Source organism: Microtus ochrogaster, chromosome 6 (assembly GCF_000317375.1).
Source record: "Microtus ochrogaster isolate Prairie Vole_2 chromosome 6, MicOch1.0, whole genome shotgun sequence".
Taxonomy (NCBI): Eukaryota; Metazoa; Chordata; class Mammalia; order Rodentia; family Cricetidae; genus Microtus; species Microtus ochrogaster.
Window position 1 is genome coordinate 142,756 of NC_022013.1, and position 26,025 is coordinate 168,780.

Here is a 26,025-nt window from a genome sequence, read left to right on the forward strand (position 1 = left end):
TGTAGACCAGGCTGGTCTTGAACTCACAGAGATCCGCCTGCCTCTGCCTCCCGAGTGCTGGGATTAAAGGCGTGCGCCACCATTGCCTGGCATCTTTCCCTTCTGTAATCATCATTCTTTTTATTTTTAAAATATTTATTTATTATATGTACATATTTCTGTCTGTATGTATGTCTGCAGGCCAGAAGGGGGCACCAGACCTCATTACAGATGGTTGTGAGCCATCATGTGGTTGCTGGGAATTGAACTCAGGATCTTTGGAAGAGTAGGCAATGCTCTTAACCATTGAGCTATCTCTCCAGCCCTGTAATCATCATTCTTTTGTACTTTTATGAATTTGATTTTTGTAGCTTAGATATATTCATGACCATGCAAGTTTTGTTTTGTTGTTGTTGTTTCTGTTTATTTGTTTTGGTCTTTTAAGACAGGGTTTCTCAGTAGCTGTGGAGCCAGTCCTAGAACTTGCTCTATAGAACAGGTTGGCCTTTAACTCACAGAGATCCTCCTGCCTCTGCCTCCTGAGTACTGGGATTAAAGACCTGTGCCACCATGGCCCAGACAGATTTCCTTTTCCTCCTCCTTTTTTTGTTTTTGTTTCTGCTTTTGTTTTTGTTTGTTTGTTTTTGAGACTTGTTTCTCTGTGTAGCTTTTGCTGTCCTAGAACTCCCTCTGTAGACCAGGCCAACCCAGGCTGACCTCAAGACTCACAGAGATCCACCTGCCTCTGCCTCCGAGTCCTTGGTATTAAAGACACAAACCACCAATGCCCAGTTCAGGATTCCTTTTTATGTTTGTGTATACCCTTGTCCTTCAGCATGTGTTGGAGATTCGTTACAAAAGTACCCCTCTATAACCAAATCCACAGTTGCCCTGAAGTCTCTATTTTTGTAAATTGTGCACATCCTTCTATATATTTTACATTATCTCTACATCACTTATGATACCTATTACAGTGCAAATACAATGCTTTCTTACACCTTGAATGTATTCATGGCAGTACCAAAGGCATTTTTTGTTGTTGTTGTTGTATTTTGTTTGTTTGTTTGTTTGTTTTTCAAGACAGGGTTTCTCTGTGGTTTTGGAACCAGTCCTGGAACTAGCTCTTGTAGACCAGGCTGGTCTCAAACTCACAGAGATCCGCCTGCCTCTGCCTCCTGAGTGCTGGGATTAAAGGCGTGCACCGCCACCACCCGGCCAAAGGCATTTTTAAAGGTATATAAGAGCACTATTGCTGGGCAATTGTAGTAGTATGAGCGGCCGGGCTGCGTCCCCAGCACCCCAGCCGCCTGGTTAGCTTATGCCCCGAAATAACAACACACAAATTGTATTCATTTAAACACTGCTTGGCCCATTATATCTAGCCTCTTCTTGGCTAACTCTCACACCTGGACTAGCCCATTTCCAATCATGTGTGTAGCACCCCAAGGTGCGCTTACCGGGAAGATTCTAGCCTATGTCCATCCTGGGTCAGAGCTTCATCTCCTGTGCCCTAGAGAGCAGTCTCTCACGTCAGCCCAGGAGAGGAGAGCATGGTGTCTCTCTCCAGGGAGCAGAGCTGTCAAGTCTTAGCTCACTTCCTCTTCCTCCGAGCATTCTGTTCTGTTTACTCCTCCCACCTATGTTTTAACCTATCAGGGCCAAGCAGTTTCTTTATTGCTTAGCCAATGAAATCAACAGATTGATGTATGACACTCCCACATCACCTTTAATCCCAGCACTCAGAGGCAGAGGCAGGCAGATCTCTGTGATTTTGAGGCCAGCCTGGTCTACAAGAGCTAGTTCCAGGACAGGCTCCAAAGCTACAGAGAAACCCTGTCTCCAAAAGAAGAAGAAGACTATTATTTTTCTACCATCACCATTTTTAAATTGCAATGTTTATAACACTGGTGTACTAAAATTGATATGCTGACAGTTCAAGTCTCTACCTCCAAATGTAACTTTACTTGTAAACAGTCATTAATTAGTTAAGATGAGGTTGTAGTAGAGTATTTTAAGTCACCTGTCCAGTATAACTGATAACTCTAAAATGGAAATTTAGAGACGAGTGTTCATTCAGTAAAACATCATATGAACATGAAAACAGCTGTTGGTAAACCAAGCAGAGAGGCCCAAAATGCATCATTCAGAGCCCTAGAAAAGAACCAACCTTGCTACCATCTTACTTTTGGACTTTTGGTCTTAAGAACTATGGATATTACATTTCTGTGGTTTGTTATACTTTGTCACTGTAACCTTAATAGACAAATAGAAGGGTTTATTTATTAGCCCCTGCCCTTTTTGTCTTAGAAATAAACTTTCTCCATTATGCTGCTGACCATTCCTGCTAAGGGAAAACAGTTAAAAATCAGGTAGACAAGTCAGAGACCTTTTTCATCAGCGTATCCACCATAGTGATGTCTGCCAGTACCTTGACTAGTTAACACTTAAATGATTGAATGGGAGTTCCCTTATAACTAAAGAATTCCATATTCCTAAGTAGAAACTGAAATATGTTGGCAAGAACTTGTATGTAAATGTTCATAATGAAATAGCCTTATTTGCAATATTGAAGAAAGTAAAACCAACTCAGTGTATTAACTGATACATAAAATAAGACTACACGTGTGCATTGGAATAGTGTATGGCTACAAAAATTATTAAAATCGTGTTTTGTTCTACAATATGGTTGCATCTTGAAAGACATGCTAAATATTAGTAATGATCCCATGTATGTGCTGTATTTCAGGTTATTTGTGAATCTCTGATTTACAGAGATTGGGAAACGTAGGTTCTGACTTAGAAAACTTATAAAATAAAATATTGTTATTTTGAAACTGTATTACAATTCATTTTTTTAAAGCTTATTAAAATTGTAATATATCTTTAAGTGTTTACAGCTACCTATATACTAATTCATATTATTCTACTTTTAACTATATATTTACCCTTTTTTCCAGAAAAGGGCATTGTTTAATGATTGAAAACCATAAAGCAGACTGCGGCCTAAGACCACACAGATAACCCCTTCCCTAAATGACTTTCAAACCTGTGCTTGGCTCTAATGAAAGATCCAGAACATTGCTTGATTCCTCTTGTTTTTTAGGGGCAATTAGCAAATAAAGTGACCCTGAAGGAAGTAGTTGTTTGCTGTTGACTTACTTCTGTCTCTTTTTCTCTTTGTGTAATTTGTAGGTTATTTACTTTTTTTTATTGGTTATCCACTTTTAACACATATAGCTAGTAATAAAGGTATATTCATACTTTATTTTTCAAATAATATAAGATTCCGAACTCCTATAGCTGACGATTCTACCCTTGTTCTTTTTAATTGTATGCAGAAGAAATCCAAAACATCCTAACACAGCAAAGGATGAATTTATTAATTCATCTGAATGCTAGCTTCCAAAGTTTAAGCTACAGCTAGGCCCTTAAGAGTAAGCTAGGGGCTTACCCTTACTTTGATCTCTTCTCTGCAGATGTAGTACAGCTTCGTGTTTGTTGTCTGGACAAATATCTGGTCCTACCTAAACATTATGGCTCTGACTATGTAGAAATGATCTCATGACAGAAAATATCATAAGATCCATTGAGTGACCCAACTTAAGACACGTGTTCAGTTCTGAACTATGGCCAGAAACTCCAGTATGATTTGTTTCTAAATCATACATTCATTCCTTGTCTAGAAGTGGAGGTTGAGTTCAGTGCCAGGCAAAGCTATTGACAAGAGTGATCTATTCTCAGATGAAAAGGAACTGAGCACTAAGGACCCCAAAGGTAACAAGGGTCAGTCAGTATATATAGTGAGGATTTATTGAACAAAATAAATGAACCCGTGTACAAGATAAATTTTTGACATCAGCTCTTAGAATACAGTAGATATGGGATATGGAATCCACAGTGCTAAAGAAGTACACATTTTAGCTGAGTTGGTGGCAGATGCCCCTAACCCAGTTGGGAGAATGAAGGTCAACCTAAGCTATAGAGTGGAAGGAGGGAAGAAAGGAGAGAGAGGGATTGATTTTAGAAGACATATTGTGGATAGTAAATAGCAGTGAGTAGGGGGAGGATAAACCATTGGAAATATTGAAGTTAAAGTATACTGTTCATTTGTAAGTTTGTGTTTGTTTTCACCTTAAGGCTACTACATGGTGGTTAATATCATAAAGCAGTGTTGTCCATCTGTATCTTTCCACAACAGAATCATTCTATGTCAGAAGGTCCCAGCACAGCATTATTAGCACATTGGTTCTGAGCACTTCAAATGTATCTAACATAACTAAAGAATTGACTTTACATTTCTATTTAATATTAATAAAATTTTCAATAGCCACTTGTGGCTAAATATGTACCTTAGTAGAGAGTTCTAACTTGCACTTCTTTCTCTCCTTCCCCTGTATTTAGTGCCTGTAATATGCTAGGTAGCTTACTAAACTTTCCTTGCCCTTAATTTCTGCATGTGTAAGATTAAGATTAATGTTTAATGTAACTCAGGTGAGATATTTTGAAGACCTAATGACTTAATTCATGTAAATGTGGTTGACATTTCTCTGGCATATGGCATTTAGGTTTAGTCATTGTTCTTATTATCACTGTTAGAACAGAAGCTAAAGAAACAGGGTCAGCAATCCAACCACTAAAGAATTTTATTGGACAGTTTTTGACAGGTGGTACTTGATCCATTTATTTCCTGTGTACACATCATATTTATAGAAAACAGAGTTAAAATACTTGGTAATAACAGTATGTACAATTTGTTGCCAAAAGAGAGAGAGATTTTTATCAAACCAAAGTTTGGGCATGACTTGATGTATACAACAGTATATGGTATAAAACAGTACCATTTTTAAAAAATATTTTAAAGATGTTTACTTGCAATACCAATTTATCTTACTAATTCATTTCTTTATATGTTGTATATGTAGTGCTAGGGTTGAACCCCAAGTCTTGCGTGTACTACTATATAAGTGTCCTGCCACTAAACCGCATCCCCAGGCAACCTTTCTTAAAATTTCATTTTGAGGCAGAATCTTTTTTTTTTCCTTACTCTTTCAGAACGGAGATTTTATTGGTTGAAGAGTAAAGTACACAGACATTTCAATTCTTAAAACATGGTTTTTTTTGTTTTGTTTTTTTTTTGTTTGTTTGTTTTTTTGGTTTTTCGAGACAGGGTTTCTCTGTGGTTTTGGAGCCTGTCCTGGAACTAGCTCTTGTAGACCAGGCTGATATCGAACTCACAGAGATCCGCCTGCCTCTGCCTCCTGAGTGCTGGGATTAAAGGCGTGCGCCACCACCACCCTGCCTTAAAACATGTTTTAAGAATTTTACCCAAGCTCTGAGGAATCATACGTTGTGTTCATGTACCCAAGAGCCATGTGTTGTTTCTCTTTGAACTTACTCCAAGTGATGTTCCATCCCAAAACTTGGCAAGTCTTCCCTAGACCTCACATAACAATCAAATGCTTACAATCCTCAACGCCACTGACTCATTATTTTTTGCCACATGTAGTACACACTCAAAAGTTCAATTTTTCACAGCACATTGTTACACTTGTTAGGAAAATGGACCGCCATGATCAGAGACAGTCCTGACAGGGCAAGGACTGAGGAGTGGGTTTTTAGCCAACAGTTCTACTAGAAACACGAAACTGGATATAACTGAAAATATTCCAGACACACATGCACGACCGAGACGCCAAATAACCATTTAGGATGCTTTGTGTTGTAGGATATAAGACTAGCCTCCTCTATGAATGTTATGATGACCCCCAAGACAGTCACAGCTTCTCCTGATTCAGTATCCTGCTATTTTTCTGGTTTTACCAAAAAAATAAACAACCAGCAAGTAATTTAACCTCTTAAAAAAAATCATTTACACTTAAAAAATGGAATGAGGAGGGATTTCTCCCCACCTTTTAAAAATGTTTCTAGAGATGAAAAACTCTCATTTACAAAAGAGTTGATAAAAATATTCCTCTGGATTATACAAGAATGGAGGCGGGGACACTGACAGACATGATAGATGTTTAGTCGGACTTGGCTTCTTTCTCTTCTGCTTCAGAGGCTAGTCTCTGTTTTCAGTCTCTCCGTTTTATGCAGGTAGATCTGTAGTTTGCTGGTCAGCCACTTTGGAGACAAAATCTTTTTAAGTCCCATACATTGGCCTTGATGTTGCTGTACAACCCAGGTAGGTCTTAGACCTGTAATCGTCCTGCTTCAGCCTGCTGACAAGCTTGAATTACAGACTTGTTCCTACACCTGCCTGAAAGGAGATTTGTAAAGTTAAATTGCTTAATTACTAGCAGTACTGAACTCCTTAGGCCTTTTCATTTCTCTGCCTCCCACACCATAATTTAATCTTCAGATAGTTGTATAGGGGTTGGTTGTCTCTCATTACTGTTTAGCTGTAGAATCTGTTTATCCTCAGACATATTTGAAGTATATACTGCGAGACCATGATCTTAGGCTTTTCGTGATAATAGTGGTAGACTTTACTTAACGAGCTAGTTATCATTTATTGAAGTCCATCAAACTTCTTTGAATTTTATGTCTTTCTCCATTTGGGCTATTTCCTAAGATAGACCATATTAGGATAAACAAGACTAATTTTGTTAGTTTGATTTTGAGATATGGGCTTTTAAAATTTGTTTTTTCGTCTTTCTTTTCTGTTACAAGTAACATTCTCTTTGTGAGTTAACATTTTTGGGTTTCAAAATACTTCTTGTCATATATAGTTTACTGGTTTGCATAGAAGTTATTATTTGGATCAATATGCTGACCTGTGGTTTTTATTTGTTTTTGTTTTGTTTTTTTTTTTTTTCGAGACAGGGTTTCTCTGTATCTTTGGTGCCCGTCCCGGAACTAGCTCGACCTGTGGTGGTTTTTAAATTCTTGGTTTTAATCCATCTTGAGTTGTAAACTAATTGTTTAATGTTTTTGTAAGTGAAATCTTCTGACCAAGGTATAAAACAGATACATTAAATTAAAAGGAAAAGATACTGTTTTAGTATACACATTAGATACAGATGAACAGTGTAGAAAATCCTTCACTATCATGTATAATTCAGCATGCGTATCTTCCATAATTTACTATGTCAGTTCAAGGAGATAGTTGGGATTTCTTAAATAGCTGTTTTTCTCTGTAGTGATGACATATAAATTATTTTAACTTTTATTTACAAAGTCAGCACACAAACATACTTCTCTTCAAGACTTGAAGATCTTTCGGTTATAAATTACAGAATGTTTAAAATTTCAACCCTTTTGATTCAGTAGTAACATGTAGGCATACTCAAGATGGAAGTCTATAAATGAAAGAATTTAAATATACTATAATATATAATTAGATTCCTTTGTTTTAGTTCTAACTCAGACAAGGCTTTTATTTTTGCTGCACTACCAGCTAATATTTTGAGTTTTGTGTATTTTAATTTATTTTTTAAATTTCATTTTATGCTCCATCCACAGTTCTACTCCCTCCTCCCACCTTCCCCAGCCCAAACCCCATCCACTTCTCTCAATGGATAAGAGTTCCCTTGGGAAGTCAACACATTAAGTTGGGGCAGGACCAAGGGCCTACCCCCTGCATTAATGCTGAGCATGGCATCTCCCAGCTAATAATTTGATATTTGACTTTCTGAATCCATTTTATTTTTAATACCATGTTATTAAGTTTTCTGCTAAAAATGAACATTATAGTTGAGATCTTTATAATTATACAATATTTGAGTACAGATAAAAAATACGTAAATTGCCGGGCGGTGGTGGCACACGCTTTTAATTCCAGCACTCGGAAGGCAGAGGCAGGCGGATCTCTGTGAATTGAGGCCAGCCTGGTCTACAAGAGCTAGTTCCAGGACAGGAACCAAAAAGCTACAGTGAAACCCTGTCTCAAAAATCAAAAAAACAAAAACAAAACATAAAGCATCGTGCAGTACTTACCCATACTCATTACTCTTCTGTTTTATGGGCATCTGGAATCAGACACAGCTATTCCTACTGCAGCTTGGCAGAAAGAAGCATATAACTTGTTCTGATTGTGTGCATAGAAGTTGTGTGTTGAAATGGCAGAGGCACTTAAGAGAAAGACACCAGAATCAGAAGGTAGAATCAGCCTGCATCTGAGTCACCATGTGGAAGTCACAAAGTAAATATTTCAAGACCTGTAAACCATGTTCCATTTCTGGGCCGTGTTCTTCTTCCTGTAATTGTTTTATGTTGTGCTCACAAATTAAAAAAAAAATCTAAAAGTCTTCCGTAGTGTAAGGAACATAGAGAAAGCGGGCCTGGACCTTCATTAATATCTGTTGTAGAGTCACTAGAGTGATACCAGGTCTGTAGTGTAGGCAAAATGGAAGTCTGCATGTTAATCTGGTAAAGGTTAGGTGTTTATCGTCAGAGCATAACCTAACTAGCACATGGCTGATCTCAGCTAACACATGGCTCTCGTATGTCCAAACTGCAGTCTGTAAGATGGCCTGTTGTTGGAGACTCCATTTATAAAAATCCTTTCTAGTGGCTCAAGTCTTGCTCCCATTTGATCTAGGATTTTGTACTTAAGCCTCTGGGTGGAAATGACATGTCTTAGAAGCTTCACTATCCTAAGACACTTTTCAAATCTCCCTTAATTTGTCAGTCTAGGAAAAGTTATTTATTGTCATTACTGCTATAAAACACTAGGCTCAAAATTAGTTATTAGCTAGAAAATAATAAAACAACAAGCATTTAAGTTTAGAAAAACAATTACACTAGTGATAAAAATACTTGGTTCCCAATTCATGAGAAACTATCAATTCAGTATAAAGTCATAAGATCACATTTATAATATTGAATTGTAGTTTGTGTGTTTGGTTTTGTTATTGTTTAGGACAGCACTAAGTATCAGTAGAAGTGTGTAAGGACAAATTAACAAAGTTGACCTACAGAATTGGTCACCAGAATAGCTAGGCAGAAGTCTGGAAGCCATATCATAGAGGGAATTATTAAAAGGAATTATAAAATGTTTATTTTTAAAGAGAAACAGGACAAAACTAAGGGGGTTAAAACGAAGTTCCTCTGATCTTCACAGTAACTGGCTAATCGCTGTTCGTTGTGCTGAGGTGCATAGGCCACTCGAGCTTTGAATGTTACCAGTAGGACTTTTCAGTTGATGAACTTTAACATAGACTAAGCACTTATTACAAAATTGATTGTTAGATATTTGCTGTCATCTTTTAATGCTTTTGCACATCATCCCCAAAACTTGTAAGGATATTTGGTAAAGATTTTTATTACTACTTTTGAGACAGGATCTCTCAGTGTAGGCAAGGCTGTTGTCCTTGAACTCACAAAGACCCTCCCACCTCTGTGATTAAAGGTGTGCACCACCACTTAATCTCCTAAAGAATTTTTAATTGGAGTTGGAGAGGTGGCTCAGCGGGTAAGGGTACTAACTATGAAAACAAGACAGCCTGGTTTCGCATTCCCAGCGCGCATACAAAAAGCTGGACATGGTTGTTGGTACCTGTAACACCAGCTTTAAAGGGTAGAGGTAGTGGATCACAGGAGTTCACCGGCCAGCTGGCTTACCCTAAAGAGGTTCTCTCTTCCCAGGTGGCCCTAACTTGTGTGAAGTTGATTTAAAAAACAACAACAACAAAACCTAACTATCATACCAGTATACTCTTCTTCAAGTTAGATTTTAGTTGGATGTTAGATTATAGTTAGAAATATGTTTGGTGAATAGGACTCAGCTGGAGGAAAAATAATTGGTTGAATAATCTGATAGAAATATGTTTGTCCTAGAGGGAGAAAAAAACACCAAATGCTTTGTACCTAGATACAGTCAAACGTGAAAGAATGTCTTTGTAATTCTAAGAGGATCAGGAGTAGTGCCTGTAGTGCTGGTGACTGTGTGAATCTTGCAGTAACTTTGCAAGATCCTAGACTATACAGCACACAAGCTGGAAAAAAATCCCTGTTATTTCTCTGTATAGACTTTTTCTCTTAGGACCCAGTGTACACCCAAGCACTTTGAATACCGTTGGGCAGTAGCATGATTTGTTCCCAAACACAGATGATTGTAAGCCTTACTTCCTACCTCCAAAACATGATTTTCACCTAGGTTTATGTCCCATCCAGTCCCAAAGAAATCACACGTTAATTATAAACTGATTGGCCCATTAGCTCAGGCTTCTTATCAACTCCTATACTTCTATTAGCCTATTATTCTTGTCTGTGTTAGCCACGTTGCTCGCTACCTTATTCTGGAAGGCAGTCACATCTTGCTTTCTCTGCATCTGGGTCACAACTGCAGACTGAAACTTCCCTCTTCCCAGAATTCTTGTTGCCCTGCCTCTACTTCCTGCCTGGTCACCCCACCCATACTTCCTGCCTGGCTTCTGGTCAATCAGGGTTTTATTAAAAATAATGCAAGTGACAGGATGAAAGACCATTGTCCCACAGCACTCCTCTCCTTTTTTTCCCAAAGAGATTCCTGAGCCTACAAAATTCCCCCCCCCCCAACCTTATACCAATTATAATCAACCCCTAAATGATGTCCCTAACCCTGAGGACAAACTTGGTTGGTTGAGGGTATGTCATCTTCTAGAATTACTTCCAGCTGTCATGGGGGCAATGTTCTTTCTATGGGATTCTGTGAAAATAAAATGATGGTTAAGTTCCACGGTGACTGTCTGGTATAATTGCACATTGTCTCTTGAGTACTCTCATGATGTACACCAGTGTAGAGAACTGACTGCTTACTACTTGCATACACATAACCAGAGCAGTTACTTGGTAGTCACATACCTTTAATCCCAGTACTAGGAAGGTGAAAACAGGAAGGGATCTGACTGGGTGGGAGGAGACAGGAGCTCAGGGCATTCATACCAGGATCACCCCTTTGGTCTGAGGATTTGGTAGTGGTAAGAACTAGTGACTGGCTGCTCTGCTTCTCTGATCTTTCAGCATTTACCCCTATATCTGACTCGGAGTCTCTATTATTAAAACCAATTAGAATTTGTGCTATAGTACTATACATTTTTTTATTTAATAGCAAAAATAAGACAAGCATTATTAATTAATTTCAGGTGTAATGAGTTATCAGACACTAAAATCTTAATGTAGGTACAGGCTAACTATATATTCAACAAAGAGGAAACACTGAGATCCTGATAGTTTAGCTTAGTAGAATATGTATGTGCATGTTTAGCCTAAACAAGACCCTGAATTCAATTGTGGACCTGAAAAAGATTTCTGTAAATGCTTCTTGAGAACTGGCAAGATGGCTCAGTAGGTAATTCACATGGTAGGAAGAATCAACGCCACAAAGTTGTCCTGTGCATGCATGTGTACACACACAAACACACTATAAATGGATGAACAAACGTTGGGACGTTTTGAACGAAATTCAAATTATGCCTTAAGATAGCTGGAGAATCATTTTAGCTAGACATGGGGCAGGAAAGATGGGGATGAAACTCTAGGAAAGAACATTCTTGGATCACAAGTCCAATAGACTCTATTTCATGAGATTCCTAATCCCTTCATGTTTATGTTACTCATATTTGCAAGTCATTAAGAGTTAAGCAAGCCAACAAACAGGTAAAGCCAGGTTTGTTGGAGGCATCACCCAAGTAATGCGTCAGAGACTGTTAGTATAGACTCTCATTAGCTGGTTAATCTTACTACTAGCAGGCTTGATGTAAAACGGATCAGATGCCTGAATTTTAGTTATTGACCTGTAAATAAGGTATGGAATGGAATGCTTCTGGGGTGTTTTCTAACTGAACAGTTACTGTGTTTCTATTTTATTTCCTGTCAAGCATCATATTATAGATGTGTGTGTTGTTTCAATGAGTTTGACAAACCAAACCTTCGTGCTTTTATTGCTTATTGCCAGTTATTAGGAATATGTGTTTTTATTGAGAGTATTATGCTGTTTAAGAAATAAAAAGTGAAAAATTATTCAGTCAGACTTCTAGAGTGTCTGCATGGTATATAGGAAGCCCTGGTTTTGGTTTCTACATTACAGAAAAGAAAAAATAGATCACAGAAAGTAAATTTCTTCCTTTTGGGTGTTATAATTTCCTGTTTAGTAAAACAGACATTTAAGGGATGAGGGAAACACTTCCAGAGTTTAAAAGCTTTGATCATCCTTTTGGTTGCCATGGTGTCTACAGCACAAGATGCCAGGGGATGGAGCCACAGGAGGGCAGTACTGCCTGGAGTCAGGTAGTAGGGGGAGCCTTAGCAGGACAGTGCCAGGTATTTCATTTTAGATTTCTATGTGAGATGTTTTTTACTTCAAATCTGTTTCAAAAGTAGAATGTATATGTACTGATAGTGAGGTATTACTATATAATGGTCTCCTTGTCCATAACATTGTTAAAAAAAAAATCTTGGGTTGTGTTTGTTGTACACACACATTTAAAAAAAAAAATCCTAATAAACACATCATCACAGTTTAAAAACTGTTTTAACTTAGTAAAGGATTTTACCTCACGAAGGAAAAAAGCGAGCCAAGCATGAGGAAGGAAGATTCTGAGTTCAAAACCTGAAGTCAAAGCCCTTTGATGTTGCCAGGGAGTGAGTTTGTGTATGTGTGCATACCTGTGTGCGCGCGCGCGCGCACACACACACACACACACACACACAGACACACACACACACACACACACACACACAAAACTTGGCAGTTCCCCACGCCCATCTCTATCCATTCCTGGATTTTTCCTCGTTTCTTCCCTCTATTTTTATCATACTCAAGAGATTTAACATTGGTTAAATTAGTTAATATTGGTTAAATTTCTTTAATTTTCTTGGTTAATTTTTTTTTAATTTCTGTAATTAATAAAATACATTTTAATATACTAACCATATTTATACCATGTTTTTCCACAATTATCCTCAATTTTTAAAACATCTAAAAATCAATCTAATATAATGCTTTAGTTCACTTTCATGTGTTTTTTCTTTTATAAAGTTTATTTATATATTGTATATATAAAAATTCATTTATACATTTTATGTGTGTGAGTCTGTTTGTATGTATGTCTGCACACCAGAAGAGGGTATCGGATCCCAGTATATAAATGGTTGTGAGAGTCCATGTAGTTGTTGGGAGTGTTCTTAACCACTGACCTATCTCTTCAGTCCCCTAAATTTTATGTTTTTAAAAGTTTAGGGTAGCTTTCTTAAAGAATGGTCAATAGTCTAAACTGTATAATTGTTACATATTTAGGGTTGAAAAAGCATAAATGACTATTATATCAGGAGCTAAATAACAGCTTATGCTAGAGTATCTTGTCTGAGGAATTTCATATTAATTTGTCTGCAGTTTCCTTCCCATTCTCATTTCTCCATTGTACCATCCTTTATCATGTATGTTCTGTTCAGCTATTTAAAAAATATTAAAATCGAATGCTAGTCTAAGTTCCCCCAAATCAATCATCCCAGCTCAGTTTTTCCAGAAATAGTTACTGCTTCTAACAAAGGGTACAAGTGATTTTTCTCAGATAAAATCTTTGCTTCTTATAGCATGCATAATTTCAAGACATCTTTACTTTAAAATTACAAAGAAACTTGTTAAGAAACAGATAGACACACTGACACATATAATAAAACAAAGCAAAGCACTTATGGTATGACAAACCAAAATGCTTCAAATGATTCCCTTTTTAAGATTTGGAAATTACTAGGTCTTATAAATTCAGCATTCATTTAATTATGACAAATCATAATTAACACATTTAAAATGGTTTTATTGTTGTCAAGTTCAAGCTTCCCTTTAATATATATGTGGGGTTTTGTTGTTGTTGGTTTGTTTTTTGTTGGTTTGTTTTTTTCGAGACAGGGTTTCTCTGTAGCTTTGGAGCCTGTCCTGGAACTAACTCTTGTAGACCACCAGGCCGGCCTCAAACTCACAAAGATTCACCTGCCTCTGTCTCCCGAGTGCTGGGATTAAAGGCGTGCGCCACCACCACCTGGCTGTTTTTTAAAAAAGGCTTTTCTGCTGATCGTAAAACCCCAGTGGTGCACAGTGCTTATTGATCAGCCGAGTTAGGCTGGACATAGTCCTCAGCACTCAAGGGGGATAGCAAACTCCAGTAATAAACAACCCTTTTTAATCTTTAACTTCTAAGTTAGACACAGAACCTTATTTTCAGTGCTACACCATTAATTATCTAAGTTGGCTTTGTTATCGTGTGTATGTTAAACTGAGTTAGAAAGGTTCTTTTCTCCCTCTCTTCATTTCTTTTATGAATTGTTAGATCATCTTTGTTGAATAGTCAGAGAAAAGTTTGTGGATTTATATATATTTAAGTCTGTGAACCTGAACCAGAGCTTGTTGTTTTTGGTTTTTGGGGGTGGGGTGGGGTGGGAGGTATTGTTTGTTTGTTTGTATGTTTTGGAGAGGAATATAATAGTACTTAGGCACTCTGAAGTCTGTATCTTTTGTCTTAGTGTTTGTCCCACTTCTAAAATGAGCCCAATTAGCTGATCTCATAGACTGTAAGATTATACACTTCATATAAGACATTTTAGTTCTATGATTTCTAGCTAATGGTTTGCATACTTTTCTTCAGTTAGTGCAAGTATTATGTGAACATTGTCCTTAGAGCATTTCTGCATGCTTGTGGAGATGCAGTCTTTGTGAAACAGAATAGGAAACTAAGGCAGAGAAGAATAAAAAGACTTGTTCCAGTTATTCAGTGTTTTATCCAAGAGATGAAAATAATTTTTTTTCATTTTATTTTGTCTTCTCATGCTTAATGAACACCAAGTTTCTTTTTATTTCCATTTCTTTTAAGTCATCCTTGGACTAAGGGTTGACATCTGCATCTCTCTGAGCCACCCTGTGCCATAGCTTGTCACTGTCTCCATCTATTGGTGTGAAGAAGTAATGCTCCTGCCTGGATATGCAAGTCGTTTTATTTTAGCAAAAAATAATTTAAACAACAATGAATTGTGCTCTAAATGCATTTTCTTTCAGTTTGAAGATGCTAAAGTGTCATGTAATTTTTAGCTTTTGGAGACAGGGTGTGTATGTGTCTGTGTGTATGTATGTGTGTGTTGGGGGGGCTTTTAATGATTAAATTAGAGAGTTGCTTAAAATTTATATATATTGTAGGTGAGTGTTGTGGTGCACACCTTTAATTCTAGTACTCAGGAGGCAGTCAGATAGATTTGTGTGAGCTCAAAGCCAGGCTGTTAGTAAGTTCCAAGACAGCCAGAGAGCTACATAGTGAGATCCTGACCTGAGAAAAACAAAACCCTAAAATTTTATTTATATATATCATACCAGATTCGTATTTTATTCTTTAGAAAATATGACCATCTTGCCTTTTTGCATCATGATGAGATTGGTATCCTGGTGCAAAAATATTTTAATAGCAAGAAATTTCCAAAATTCTGACAGTCTTTGTACATTAGGATTCTTGGCTTTTATATCGTTGCTTCTGACTTGCTAATGAAGAAGCTCAGTATAGCTTCTGATGCATTCCAGATACTCTGGATGGTGACTGGCTAGAGAATTACTGACATCACAACATACAGTTGTTGATTTCTATTGTCTCTTAGTCTTCAGTAAGTGCTTTATTCTGCTTCTGGTGCCTGACTAATCTGAGTTTGTGTGTGAGTGTGTGTTCGTTCGTTGGCGCTCGTACATGTGTGTTTGACTCTGTAGAGGAGCAATGCGGAGCGACAGTGTATAGACAGTATGGAATGTAAACCTTCAGTAACTCTGTATGATGAAGCAAATACCAGAGCAATGAAGGTATGTGATTCTGAACTCATTTGTTAAATGCATATGAAAGGCAATTGAAAAGATAGATTATGTTTGTTTACTTAGTACCATCATTTTTATTAGTGGATATATGCAATAAAATCCAAAATTAGGGCGTTTAAAAATATTTATTTTTACAAAGATGTATGTGCATTTAGATGGGTAAGAGTCCTGCACTTCTCTAGAGGAATGCCAGTTTCTCTCTGTACCTCAGTTTTTCAAAAATATTTTTATATCATGTGGATGTAGCTATTTACATCTGTGCTGATTTGTGTGTGTGTGTGTATATGTGTATGTATATATAAATGGCAAAATATAGTTTAAAAATGTCTTGTTCAGGTTCGTTATAAAATGGGCAGGTTATTGACTTGTTTAATTTTTAAATTTCTTTATGAAATAAATACAATGTGAATGGGATACTGGTTGGAAATGAAGAAATTGAGCACCTTAACTTTCAAAACCCATGTTACTATTTGTGTCCTTGATTGGGGAGGTGTAGGTAATTTTTCAAGCACTTAGGGAAAAAAAACCTAGATATGTCTTGTAGTTGGCATAATGAAATACCTAGTGTTACAAAAAGAGGAAAAATACCAGTCTACCTCTAATTCTTGAAATTATCTGTTTTCTGAAAACCTTGACATCCACCTTGTTTTCTGGTTCCTCAAAACTGGACTCTTACCTCCTGGGTTATGCTAATAATGACAACATGTCCCCAGTGGTGTAACTGGCTTGTTTATAAAATTTTATAGGTAATTTTTAAGAGTTTACATGCTTTTTACCTGGAATTAGTTGAAATTTCAAGATTTGTAATTGCTGTGCTATTTTTAAACATCTCCCCTTGTATAACAGTTCTTTTGTTCTTAAGAAACAGTTCATTTTAGAGAACATAGGAAATCACTAAATGGCTGTTTATGAATACTAGGTATCATTTTTCTTCCTCCTCCAGTTCTCAATTCTATTTGTAATTAGATTCATAAGTACATTAGTACCTATTATTGAATCTAGACTTTTGTGGAAATTATCATTTCAACCTCATGCTCAGAAAATCCTATCACTGTTTCTTGTTAGCTTCAGATTTTTTCAATTTTATATTGAAAACTTCAAAAAGAACTAAAAGTTAAAACAAGCAGTACTTACCTTATATTCTTATATATTCTTAACAACTGCTCTCACCCAAGCATCCTAGCTCTCTTTACCCCGTCCCCTGTTCCTTTATTGTTTCTTCTTGTTGTTGGAGTTGTTTTTTTTTTTTTGTCTATGTCTCTCTTTGCCTCTTCTATTGTCTTCATCTCCCCCTCTTCCATCTTCTTTCTCACTCTGTCTCAGATGTTCCCATCAGAAAACTGTACATCTACTTGGTGACTCACCCTTCCCCTTTCTGATTCTATACTAATTTCTTCGCTCCTGTTCTCCCTTCTTCTTCTCTTTTCCCAACACTCACTGATTTTCTTTTTCTTTCCCTTTCCCTCCTTCTCTCTCCCTTTCTTCTAGTCTCTGGTCTGTCTGTCTGACCATGTTTCTTCCTTTCTCCCCATACTCTCATCCCTCCTCTGGCCTCTCCTCATTCTTCTGTCGTCGTGTTTATAGACCTGTCTCGGACTACTGGTCTTTGGGTTTTTTTGTTTTCCATTGCTTGCTCTCATGGCTCTTTCTCCCACTGCTTCGTATATAAGGTTTCAATTTTCATTTAATGTAGATGTGCAGTTGATTTTAACCTTTTTTCTTGTGGTTGCTGTTTAGTCAGCAGCAGTTACTGGTTGCATTAAATTTATGTTAAATTCTGTTCTCTCTCAAACTAGTAAGAGTTGTGATCCTAAGGTTATATGTCAAAATAAACAGACATCTAACCTTTTTCAGTTTTCTTTAGAGCTTCATGCTTGAAGCATTGTAATTAGATTGAAGTTATTACATACTGAGAATATTTTTAAATGCTTTGTGTTCTCAAGTTGTACATGGACAGGTCATTAAGAGACAGAGGTTTTTCTCTTAAATGAAAATTTCTATTAAATTTTCAGGTTTGTAGAAAGCAGTTAAAAATAAAGATACCTATAGTTAATTCCCTCTTAATAATATTGTAGGTTATGAATAAACTTGTATTTTTCAATACCTCTGTGACCTTTTTATATCATTATTTAAATCTGTTTTAACATATACCTCTATCTCCCACTGCCGAATTCAAGCACTTATTACTTCTACCTTCTTTTAATGATTTTACTGCTTTGTACTATATGTCTCTGCTATATTATTAGATCCTTGATGTGGAGGTGAAATTAGATCACCCCCCCCCAAAAGTTCATTGTCTCTGTAAGTCTTCTCATTCCTCTATAGCTAACCAATACTCATTTCAATTGATTTGTGTTAATTTTGCTACAGAACACAGTCTGGCCATTCCTAATTCCCAAATCCAAAATGCAAAATAATCTTTCTGAGGAAAATGATGACATAAAGAAAATTCTACGCTTCATCTTGTGTAAAAGTCAAAATGAAAGGAATGTTAAAAATATAAATAAAACTACCTCTAGGCAAGGTAGACAGACAGACAGACACCCTATTGTTTGTATGTACAAAGGTTGGATATGCAAGCATATATGTACACGTATATGCAAATGTCATTTAAAAGGGTATGTATGCCTATGCCTACTTGTCTGTATATGTATCATGTATGTTCAGGTGCCCAAAAAGGCCAGAAGAGGGTATCAGAGTGCAAGGAGTTGGAATTCTAGGCAATCATGAGCCACCTGATAATGGATGCTGGGAACTGCAAAAAGGACAGATGTTCTTAATCTCCAAGCCATCTCTCCAGCTCTAAAATATGGCATAATGTTTTTAAATACAGAACACTGCTGATCTTTAGCAATTGGACAAAAGCTACTCAGTCTGTATACTCAATATTATTTACCCTCTAAATTTCTCAAAGTCAAAGTGAATACAGTGGATTCAAGGAAGCTTAGTTAATATCTCAGTACTTAGCCCTATGTTCTCTCTTGAGCAGAGCAGAGCAAGTTTATATGCATGTAAATATATATTTCTTAATTCTTAGTTCTCCAGATGCATATACATGACTAGCATACAAATATAGTTGTATATTGTGTATAAGATACGGTTTCTCTATATATTTCAAACTGGCTTCAAAATTGCTGTCATGTAGCATTTGAAGTGCTAGGATTATAGATAGGTACCAACAATTCTTATTTATACGTGTGTGTTATAAAATGGGATGCATCATATAGTATTATAAATATGTCGCATTAAATGATCTTATGTAAATCTGATTTATACAGTTATACATCATTTTGTTATATGATTTGCATATTTTCTGATGTGTTTATATGTTTACATGTAGCTAATATAAATCTTTGATTGTACATTTATATAATATGCATGCAGGAAATAAAAATCAAGGTTTGTTAAGATTTATGTGGTGATTGTGAGGAGCCATGAACTCCTAAAATCACATGGTCTCTGAGTCTGCATGTGGGAGGAAACCCCTGTGCTAGTGCTATGGCAGACTAGAAAGCCCTTGGTTTTTAGTGAGGTTTTCTAAGAATTTGTTGTGGTCTAAGAATTGCTACTTTATCTGGTCTGTTAATTGGTGCTTACTTAGTCTGTTATTTTTAACTTTTATTGTTTACTTATTTTCAAATACTCCAAACAATGTGTGGCTGTTGTCTACACACTAGTAGACACTCCCACAGATGCTACACACTGATTTTTCAGGTGGTTTTTGTTGTTGTTCACCAAAACAGGGTCTCCTATAATCCAGATGGAACTTGAGCTCTGTGTGTAGTTGAAGGTGACTTTCAACCTCTGATTTTCCTTCCTCCCCCTCACAGCCACACCTGGTTTATTCAGTGTCTGGGTATGGAATGCTGTCTACCAACTGAGTTACATCCCTGGCCCAGACTTGTCTTCAAAATAAACAGTGACCTACAATAACTGAGCATATGATATCTTAGATTTCCACACAGGGTCACCAGGGGGAAGTACCAGAACATTTTATTGTCCTAGTACTTTTATAGTACTGCAGACATGAGCAACAACAAAAATTGAACAGTGAATGAAAGTTACAGTACAAAAGAAATTTACTAAGTATTAACTACAAAACGAGGCATAGCTAGAAATATGAAGTGAAGTCATTTTAAAAATTGAAACATTACACCCTTTCCATTCATTCAGCTTGCAGCCCTAGGAAGCTGAGCCAATATGGCAGCTCAGTATGTCTTGTGATGATGAATCTCTGGATACAGCAAGCAGCTGAGTATTGTTTGTGTTAAGCAGCAGCCCCTCACGTATTTTATAGGGTTGGTAATGGCTGTTTTGAAACTATTTGTTACTAAAATCTAAACTGCTCTTTTGTTTTGTTTTGTTTTCAAGACAGGGTTTCTCTGTAGCTTTGGAGTCTGTCTGGAACTAGGAGTTGTAAGCCACCAGGCTGGCCTCGAACTCACAGAGATCCTCCTACCTCTACCACCGCCCCACCAGTAAACTGCTCTTTTACCAAAAGGAGAAACAAAACCTTTTGAGCCCTCCACCTTGTGTGATCCTTAGAGATGCTGCCTTGAGCAAGGGCTTTGTTTTTATTTTTTTAGAAAAAATATAGTTAACAATTTAAGTAAAGGTAGCAGCACATTAAAAGTTATAAAACAAGGTGTTTGCCAGTTGTTGCATATTTAATAATTTTATAAAAGAAACTTGGTGCATCCGGACAGAAATCTCAAGGTCCAAATCAGGAGCAGAAGGAGGGGGAGCACAAGCAAGGAACTCAGGACCGCGAGGGGTACACCCACACTCTGAGACAATGGGGATGTTCTTTCGGGAATTCACCAAGGCCAGCTGGCCTGAGTCTGAAAAAGCATGGGATAAAACCGGACTTGCTGAACATAGCGGACAATGAGGACTACAGAGAACTCAAGAACAAGGGCAATGGGTTTTGATCCTACTGCACGTGCTGGCTTTGGGGGGGCCTGGGCGGTTTGGATGCTCAACTTACTAAACCTGGATGGAGGTGGGCGGTCCTTGGACTTCCCACAGGTCAGGGAACCTTGATGGCTCTTCAAGCTGATGAGGGAGAGGGACTTAATCGGGGGAGGGGGAGGGAAATGGGAGGCGGTGGCGGGGAGGAGGCAGAAATCCTCAATAAATAAATAAATTTAAAAAAAAAAAGAAACTTGGTGCATGAGAAAAGGAATATCTTTACTATCCTCTTCATTTCATCCTTCTGTTCTAGTCTGTCCATCTTTCCATAACTGTATATTCTATTTCCCCTTCCTCGGGAGAGCCTCAGCTCTTACCTAGACCTTTATTCACCTAACCGCCATGATTATATGGATTATAGCACGCCTATCGAAGAATTAAGAACTAACATCCATATTTAAGGGAATATATACTGTATTTCTCTTTCTGTGTCTAGGTTGCCTCTCATGTGGTTTTTTTCCTAGCTCCATTCATTTACCTGCAAATTTCATGATTTTGTGGGATTTTTGTGTGTGTTTTTGTTTTTGAAACAGGGTTTCTCTGTGTAATAGCCCTAGATGTCCTGGAACCCACTTTGTAGATGATGCTGGCCTTGAACTCAGAGCAATCCACCTGCCTCTGCCTCCCAAGTGCTGGGATTAAACACATGCACCACCACTGCCCAGGAGGTTTATTGTTTTTAATGACTGAATTATATTCCATTGTGTAAATTACCACATTTTCCTTATTCATTTATTTGCTGATCCATATATGTCTAGGCTGTTCTCAGTTTCTGGCTATTATGACTGAAGAGAGCACCAGTGAACATGGATGAGGGAGTGTCTGTGTAGTAGAATGTAGAGTCCTTTTGGGTTCCAAGGGTGGTATAGCTGGGTCTTGAGGTAGCTTTATTCCCAGCTTCCTGAATAACTGCTATATGACTTCTATAGTGACTGTACAAGTTTGTACTTTTACCAGCAATGGAAGAGTGTTCCAATTACCCTACATTCTTGTCAGCAGGAGCTGTCATTTGTCCTATTGATCTTGGCCATTCTGGCTGATGTATAATGAAATTTCAAGGTAATTTTGGTTTTCATAAATTCTTCTTTTTAGAGCAGTTTTTGAAGAGTTTGTATAAGATGTGAATTGTTCTGTCATGCATGCACAACTGTGTTACCATTAGTGCACTTTGAATTAGATCTCATTATGCTCAGTTGTTTTACCTAAAATTATATTATTCTTTTTATCTGAGTATTGTTAAAGGAAATTGGAAGAGCCATGTGATCTTTTTTAGTGTTCTCTTCTTGCTTAATAACTTTCACTTGCACCAAACAAAATAAAACTGACTTTAAAAATACATGGGAGGGCTGGTGAGATGTAAAGTGAGTAAAGGCAGGAAGCCTGGCAACCCCTGGAACTCACCAGGAGGAAAGAGAGACCCTGTTCCTGCAGTTGTCCTCTGATCTCTGAGGTGTGTGCCGCGCCACACATTATAATCACCACTATCCTAAATAATTTTTAAAAATGTTTTAAATACAATATGGTGAGAATTTTGGGTATTGATTTTTATAGATGTCACTAAAACTTATTCCACCCTTTATATACATATTCTTTTATCAGGCACAATGGATTTCTTTGGGAACATTAAGTGGATTATTACAACCTTTCTTCTTTTAAAGCTCCAAGATATACTATTGTTATCCTGAATTACAGTCTTCGATCCATAGTTAGAGTTCTAGGTGAAACCCTAGCTCTTGCACTTAAAAGTGATTGATAAAGTAGGGCTGCCGTCCTCCCTGGTGCACTAACCACGTTGTATATTTGTTGCTTCCTCTTCTCTCCCCTCTGCCTTTTAGATCAGCTGTGTTGTCTCAGATGAGTTCTTCCTTATACCTCAGAATTAGTTATGAACATTCTGACCCTTGTTTAGAAAGTAATGTGATCTTCAACAATAGCTTTTTAATTTCTAAGTAACTATAGAGTGTTCCATGTTCCTGTCCTGTTTGTTTATTTATTTTAGTTTTTTTAATATTTTTTGTTTTTCTTGTAGGCCACTGGAAGGTATGATATATTTGATCCAAGACAGTCCATTTCAGCCCAGGAATCTACAGTGGTGACAAGGACATGGGACTCCTCTCGCGAGATTACTGTTGGTTCAATACAATTGACATCCTGGCTGACAACTGTGAAAAGGAACATTGGGCTATTTTATTTTATTTTTGTGGAACACCACAATCCCAGATCCATAAGACACATCAGGTAATGTTCTTCTATGTCTTTGGGTAGCCTGTATTCTTTACAGTTCATTCAGAAGGAAATGAAGGGCTTGAATATCTTTCTTAGCCAATTTACCTTCTCTCTACTTTGCAACCTGAATTGTTTTCAGAATGAGCTAATGAATTTCTGGTTTGGGATTAAATTACAGATGACATTTTGGTTGCTTGTTTGCTTGCTGGCTTTTTAGAGTACCCCCAAATATTGCCAAACTTACCTTACTACAGGTGAGTCAGCCCCTCCCTCTCACAGGTGCTGCACTGCAACCCTGTCTAAATAAGATGTGGCTTTGTTTTTATTTTTCTAATTCAGATTAGTCTATGATTTTATGAATTATTTCTTTTTCAGTTTTCAAATGTATTTATCTGTTAAGGCTTTTGTTGGGGGGGAGCTTTTAATTTTCCAGTTTGTTAAAGAGAAGACAAATTTAATTCAGTTTTTTTTTCATCGTGACTTAATTATAAAAACTGTCAAAATTATAATACAAAAAAAATAATTACAGTGTGTCTCATAAACCAGCCATTCCTTCGTTTTGTAGTTGACTGTTTCCATACCAGTTTCACTCCATTTTCCATGTGTCTCTGCCTCTAGTTTTTGCTTAATCTCTGATGCGTTCCTGTTCCTGATATCTGGGATGAAATTCCCACTTTTTCTCTTAGATTCACCAGTTACATGAAATATGCTAATGTCCATGTCTGATCTCTCAGAAAGCTCATTTCTTTCCTTTTTATTTTCTCATATATTACATCCTGTTTGCAGTTTCCCCTCCCTTTCCTACCCAACTTTCCATTGCTCCTACCTCTCCACCTCCCTCTGTCTCTGCTCAGAAAAGAACAGGTCCCCCCAGGGACAGCAACCAAACATGACATAATATACTACAATAAAACCGGGCTGGATGAAGTAACTCACTAGGAGGAAAACAGTTCCATAAGTAGACAAAAGAGTAAGCTACCTCCCCTGTTCCCACTGTTCCATGAGAACATCAGACTCTTCAGCCATAACAAATATGCAGAGGACCTAGGTCAGACCCTACAGGTTCACCACCTCTGCCTGCCTCCATGAGGCCCAGTCATTGGATTCTCAGGAAGTTCATTTTCTACAGTGTATGATTATACATGTTTTTTGGCATTGAATCACATGAATCAAAAGACATTAATGCTTTGTTTACATTATAATACAGAATTGTTAGCCCAGACTCACAAATGTGTTTTATATAGAATATTTGCTTTTCATTTTTATGATTAAATCAGGGCAGTTTTTTTTTTCCTTTTTGTTTAGTTTGTTTTTTGATACAGGGTTTCTTTGTGGCTATCTTGGAACTGCTCTGTAGACCAGGTTAGCCTTGAACTCACAGGATCTGCTTGCCTCTGCACCACTGCTGCCTGACCAGGAAAATTTTTAAAGCTTGTAATTTTAGGAATCAAGGTGTAAACTGTGACTGGAAAATGCATTTACTATATGGGAATAGTGAATACTCAGAGTAGAGGAGGATGTGGGGAAATGTTGATAGTATTTCTTAAGGAAGGATACTTTAATGTTATCTAAGTATATTTAAGTAATCATTTCAGCCACTTCTCATCTTGATCTAGCTCAGGTCTCTTCTCACTGTATTGTAACATTTTTAAGGAATATCTACCTTGAAGGTAGGAATTTTGCTTTTGCTTCTGTGCATTCAGCATTGTTCTTGGAAATCAGAAGTCTTTAGTTAATATTATGTAGTAACTGAATATAAAGAATGTTTCAAACTAAATTAAGATTACTTTTCTTTTTTGCCAAGGCTTCAAGTTCCCTGTAGAATTCTAAAATAACCTTTGCTAATGAGGATGTCTGATATTGTTATTATAAAAGATGAAACTGAAACAATGAAGGATTTGGAGGCAGAAGTGAAAGATACAACCAGAGTTGAAAATCTTATTAAATCAGAAAACTATGGGAAGATTTTGGCAGAGAAGAATGAACATTGTATTGACAACAATATTGATTTGCAGGTAAACTGAGTTTTCTCTACTATTCATTGTATAGTGTGCTTCTTTTTGTATCGAGCTCACTTTTCACGTCCTTTTTTTTTTTTCCTCTTTTGGTTTTTCGAGACAGAATTTCTCTGTGTAGCTCTGCCTGTACTGGATGGAACTAGCTCTGTAGACCAGGCTGACCTTGATCTCTGAGATCAGTCTGCCTCTGCCTCCTGAGTTAAGGTGTGGGCCACCACTCCCTAGCCACTTTTAACAATTCTAAAAGGGCCAGTTGACTCTTCAGCTGACATATTTACTAGCTTATTTTTTGAGTTATCTTGACAGCTTGCTGAGTCTTAGGTCTTTGATTAGCTTATATGTTTCACATGGTATGATTCTTTACATTCATGTGTAGCCAGTATGTTTTCATTGGCTTTCTACGTTCACACTTCACTTCTCTTCCTGTGCTGTAATTGATCAGAATTTAACCTAAGAACTCTTAGAGGAAAGAGAAACATAGTGATCAAACCTGCAGAAGATTTACTCTGAGTAAAGAAGCTTGTGGGGAAGGGGCAGATTTTACCTAATGGTTTTGTTGCTGTGCATGCATGATAATTTAGAACCAACCGTTGAGAAGGTTTTTATTTCCAGGCAGAGACTAAAAATTTAAGTTTGAGGAAATACTCCTCTGATTTTTTGCTTAACCTTTCTCTTTCCTTTTTTATTATCTGTTATTTATTTTTGAGCGTTCATTACTCACCTCTCCACTTATAGTATAATTTTTTTGTGGGGTCCCTCAACATACTGTACACCTGGCTACGCTTTTGTGCATTTTGGAGTTCACCTCTTGCCCCACGTTGGGTACCATATGTCGGTACCATATGTCGGGGACCAGCCTCAACAAAAACACTTCTTGCCAGGATAAGGGTGTGGGAATTTAGAAATATTAGTAAGGAATATAAAGACAAGTGAAAAATAATAAAACAAAAACCGTAGAATAGTACTGGGAGGGCATTCCAATGAATACTGAATTGTCTGCATTTAAGTTTCCATGTGCTTTTATACCCCAATATAAAAAAGGGTGAGAAAAGGCAACCAAATTAT

At 37.2% G+C, this 26,025-nt stretch overlaps 1 protein-coding gene across 5 annotated transcripts in view; it reads left to right on the forward strand.

Annotated features, from left to right (window-relative positions):
* Positions 1-26,025, forward strand: part of R3hdm1 (R3H domain containing 1) — a 131,645-nt gene that overhangs the window by 14,125 nt on the left and 91,495 nt on the right. For 4 of the 5 annotated variants that reach the window (XM_026779658.1, XM_026779660.1, XM_026779659.1 and 1 more), the window contains exons 2-3: positions 22,746-22,954; positions 24,747-24,957. In XM_026779658.1, coding sequence (XP_026635459.1) covers positions 24,787-24,957 — 171 coding nt within the window. In that variant the 5' untranslated portion in view covers positions 22,746-22,954; positions 24,747-24,786. Of the gene's footprint in view, positions 1-15,557; positions 15,734-22,745; positions 22,955-24,746; positions 24,958-26,025 lie in introns of those variants that run through there. The other variant, XM_013346656.2, reaches the window with a different exon arrangement.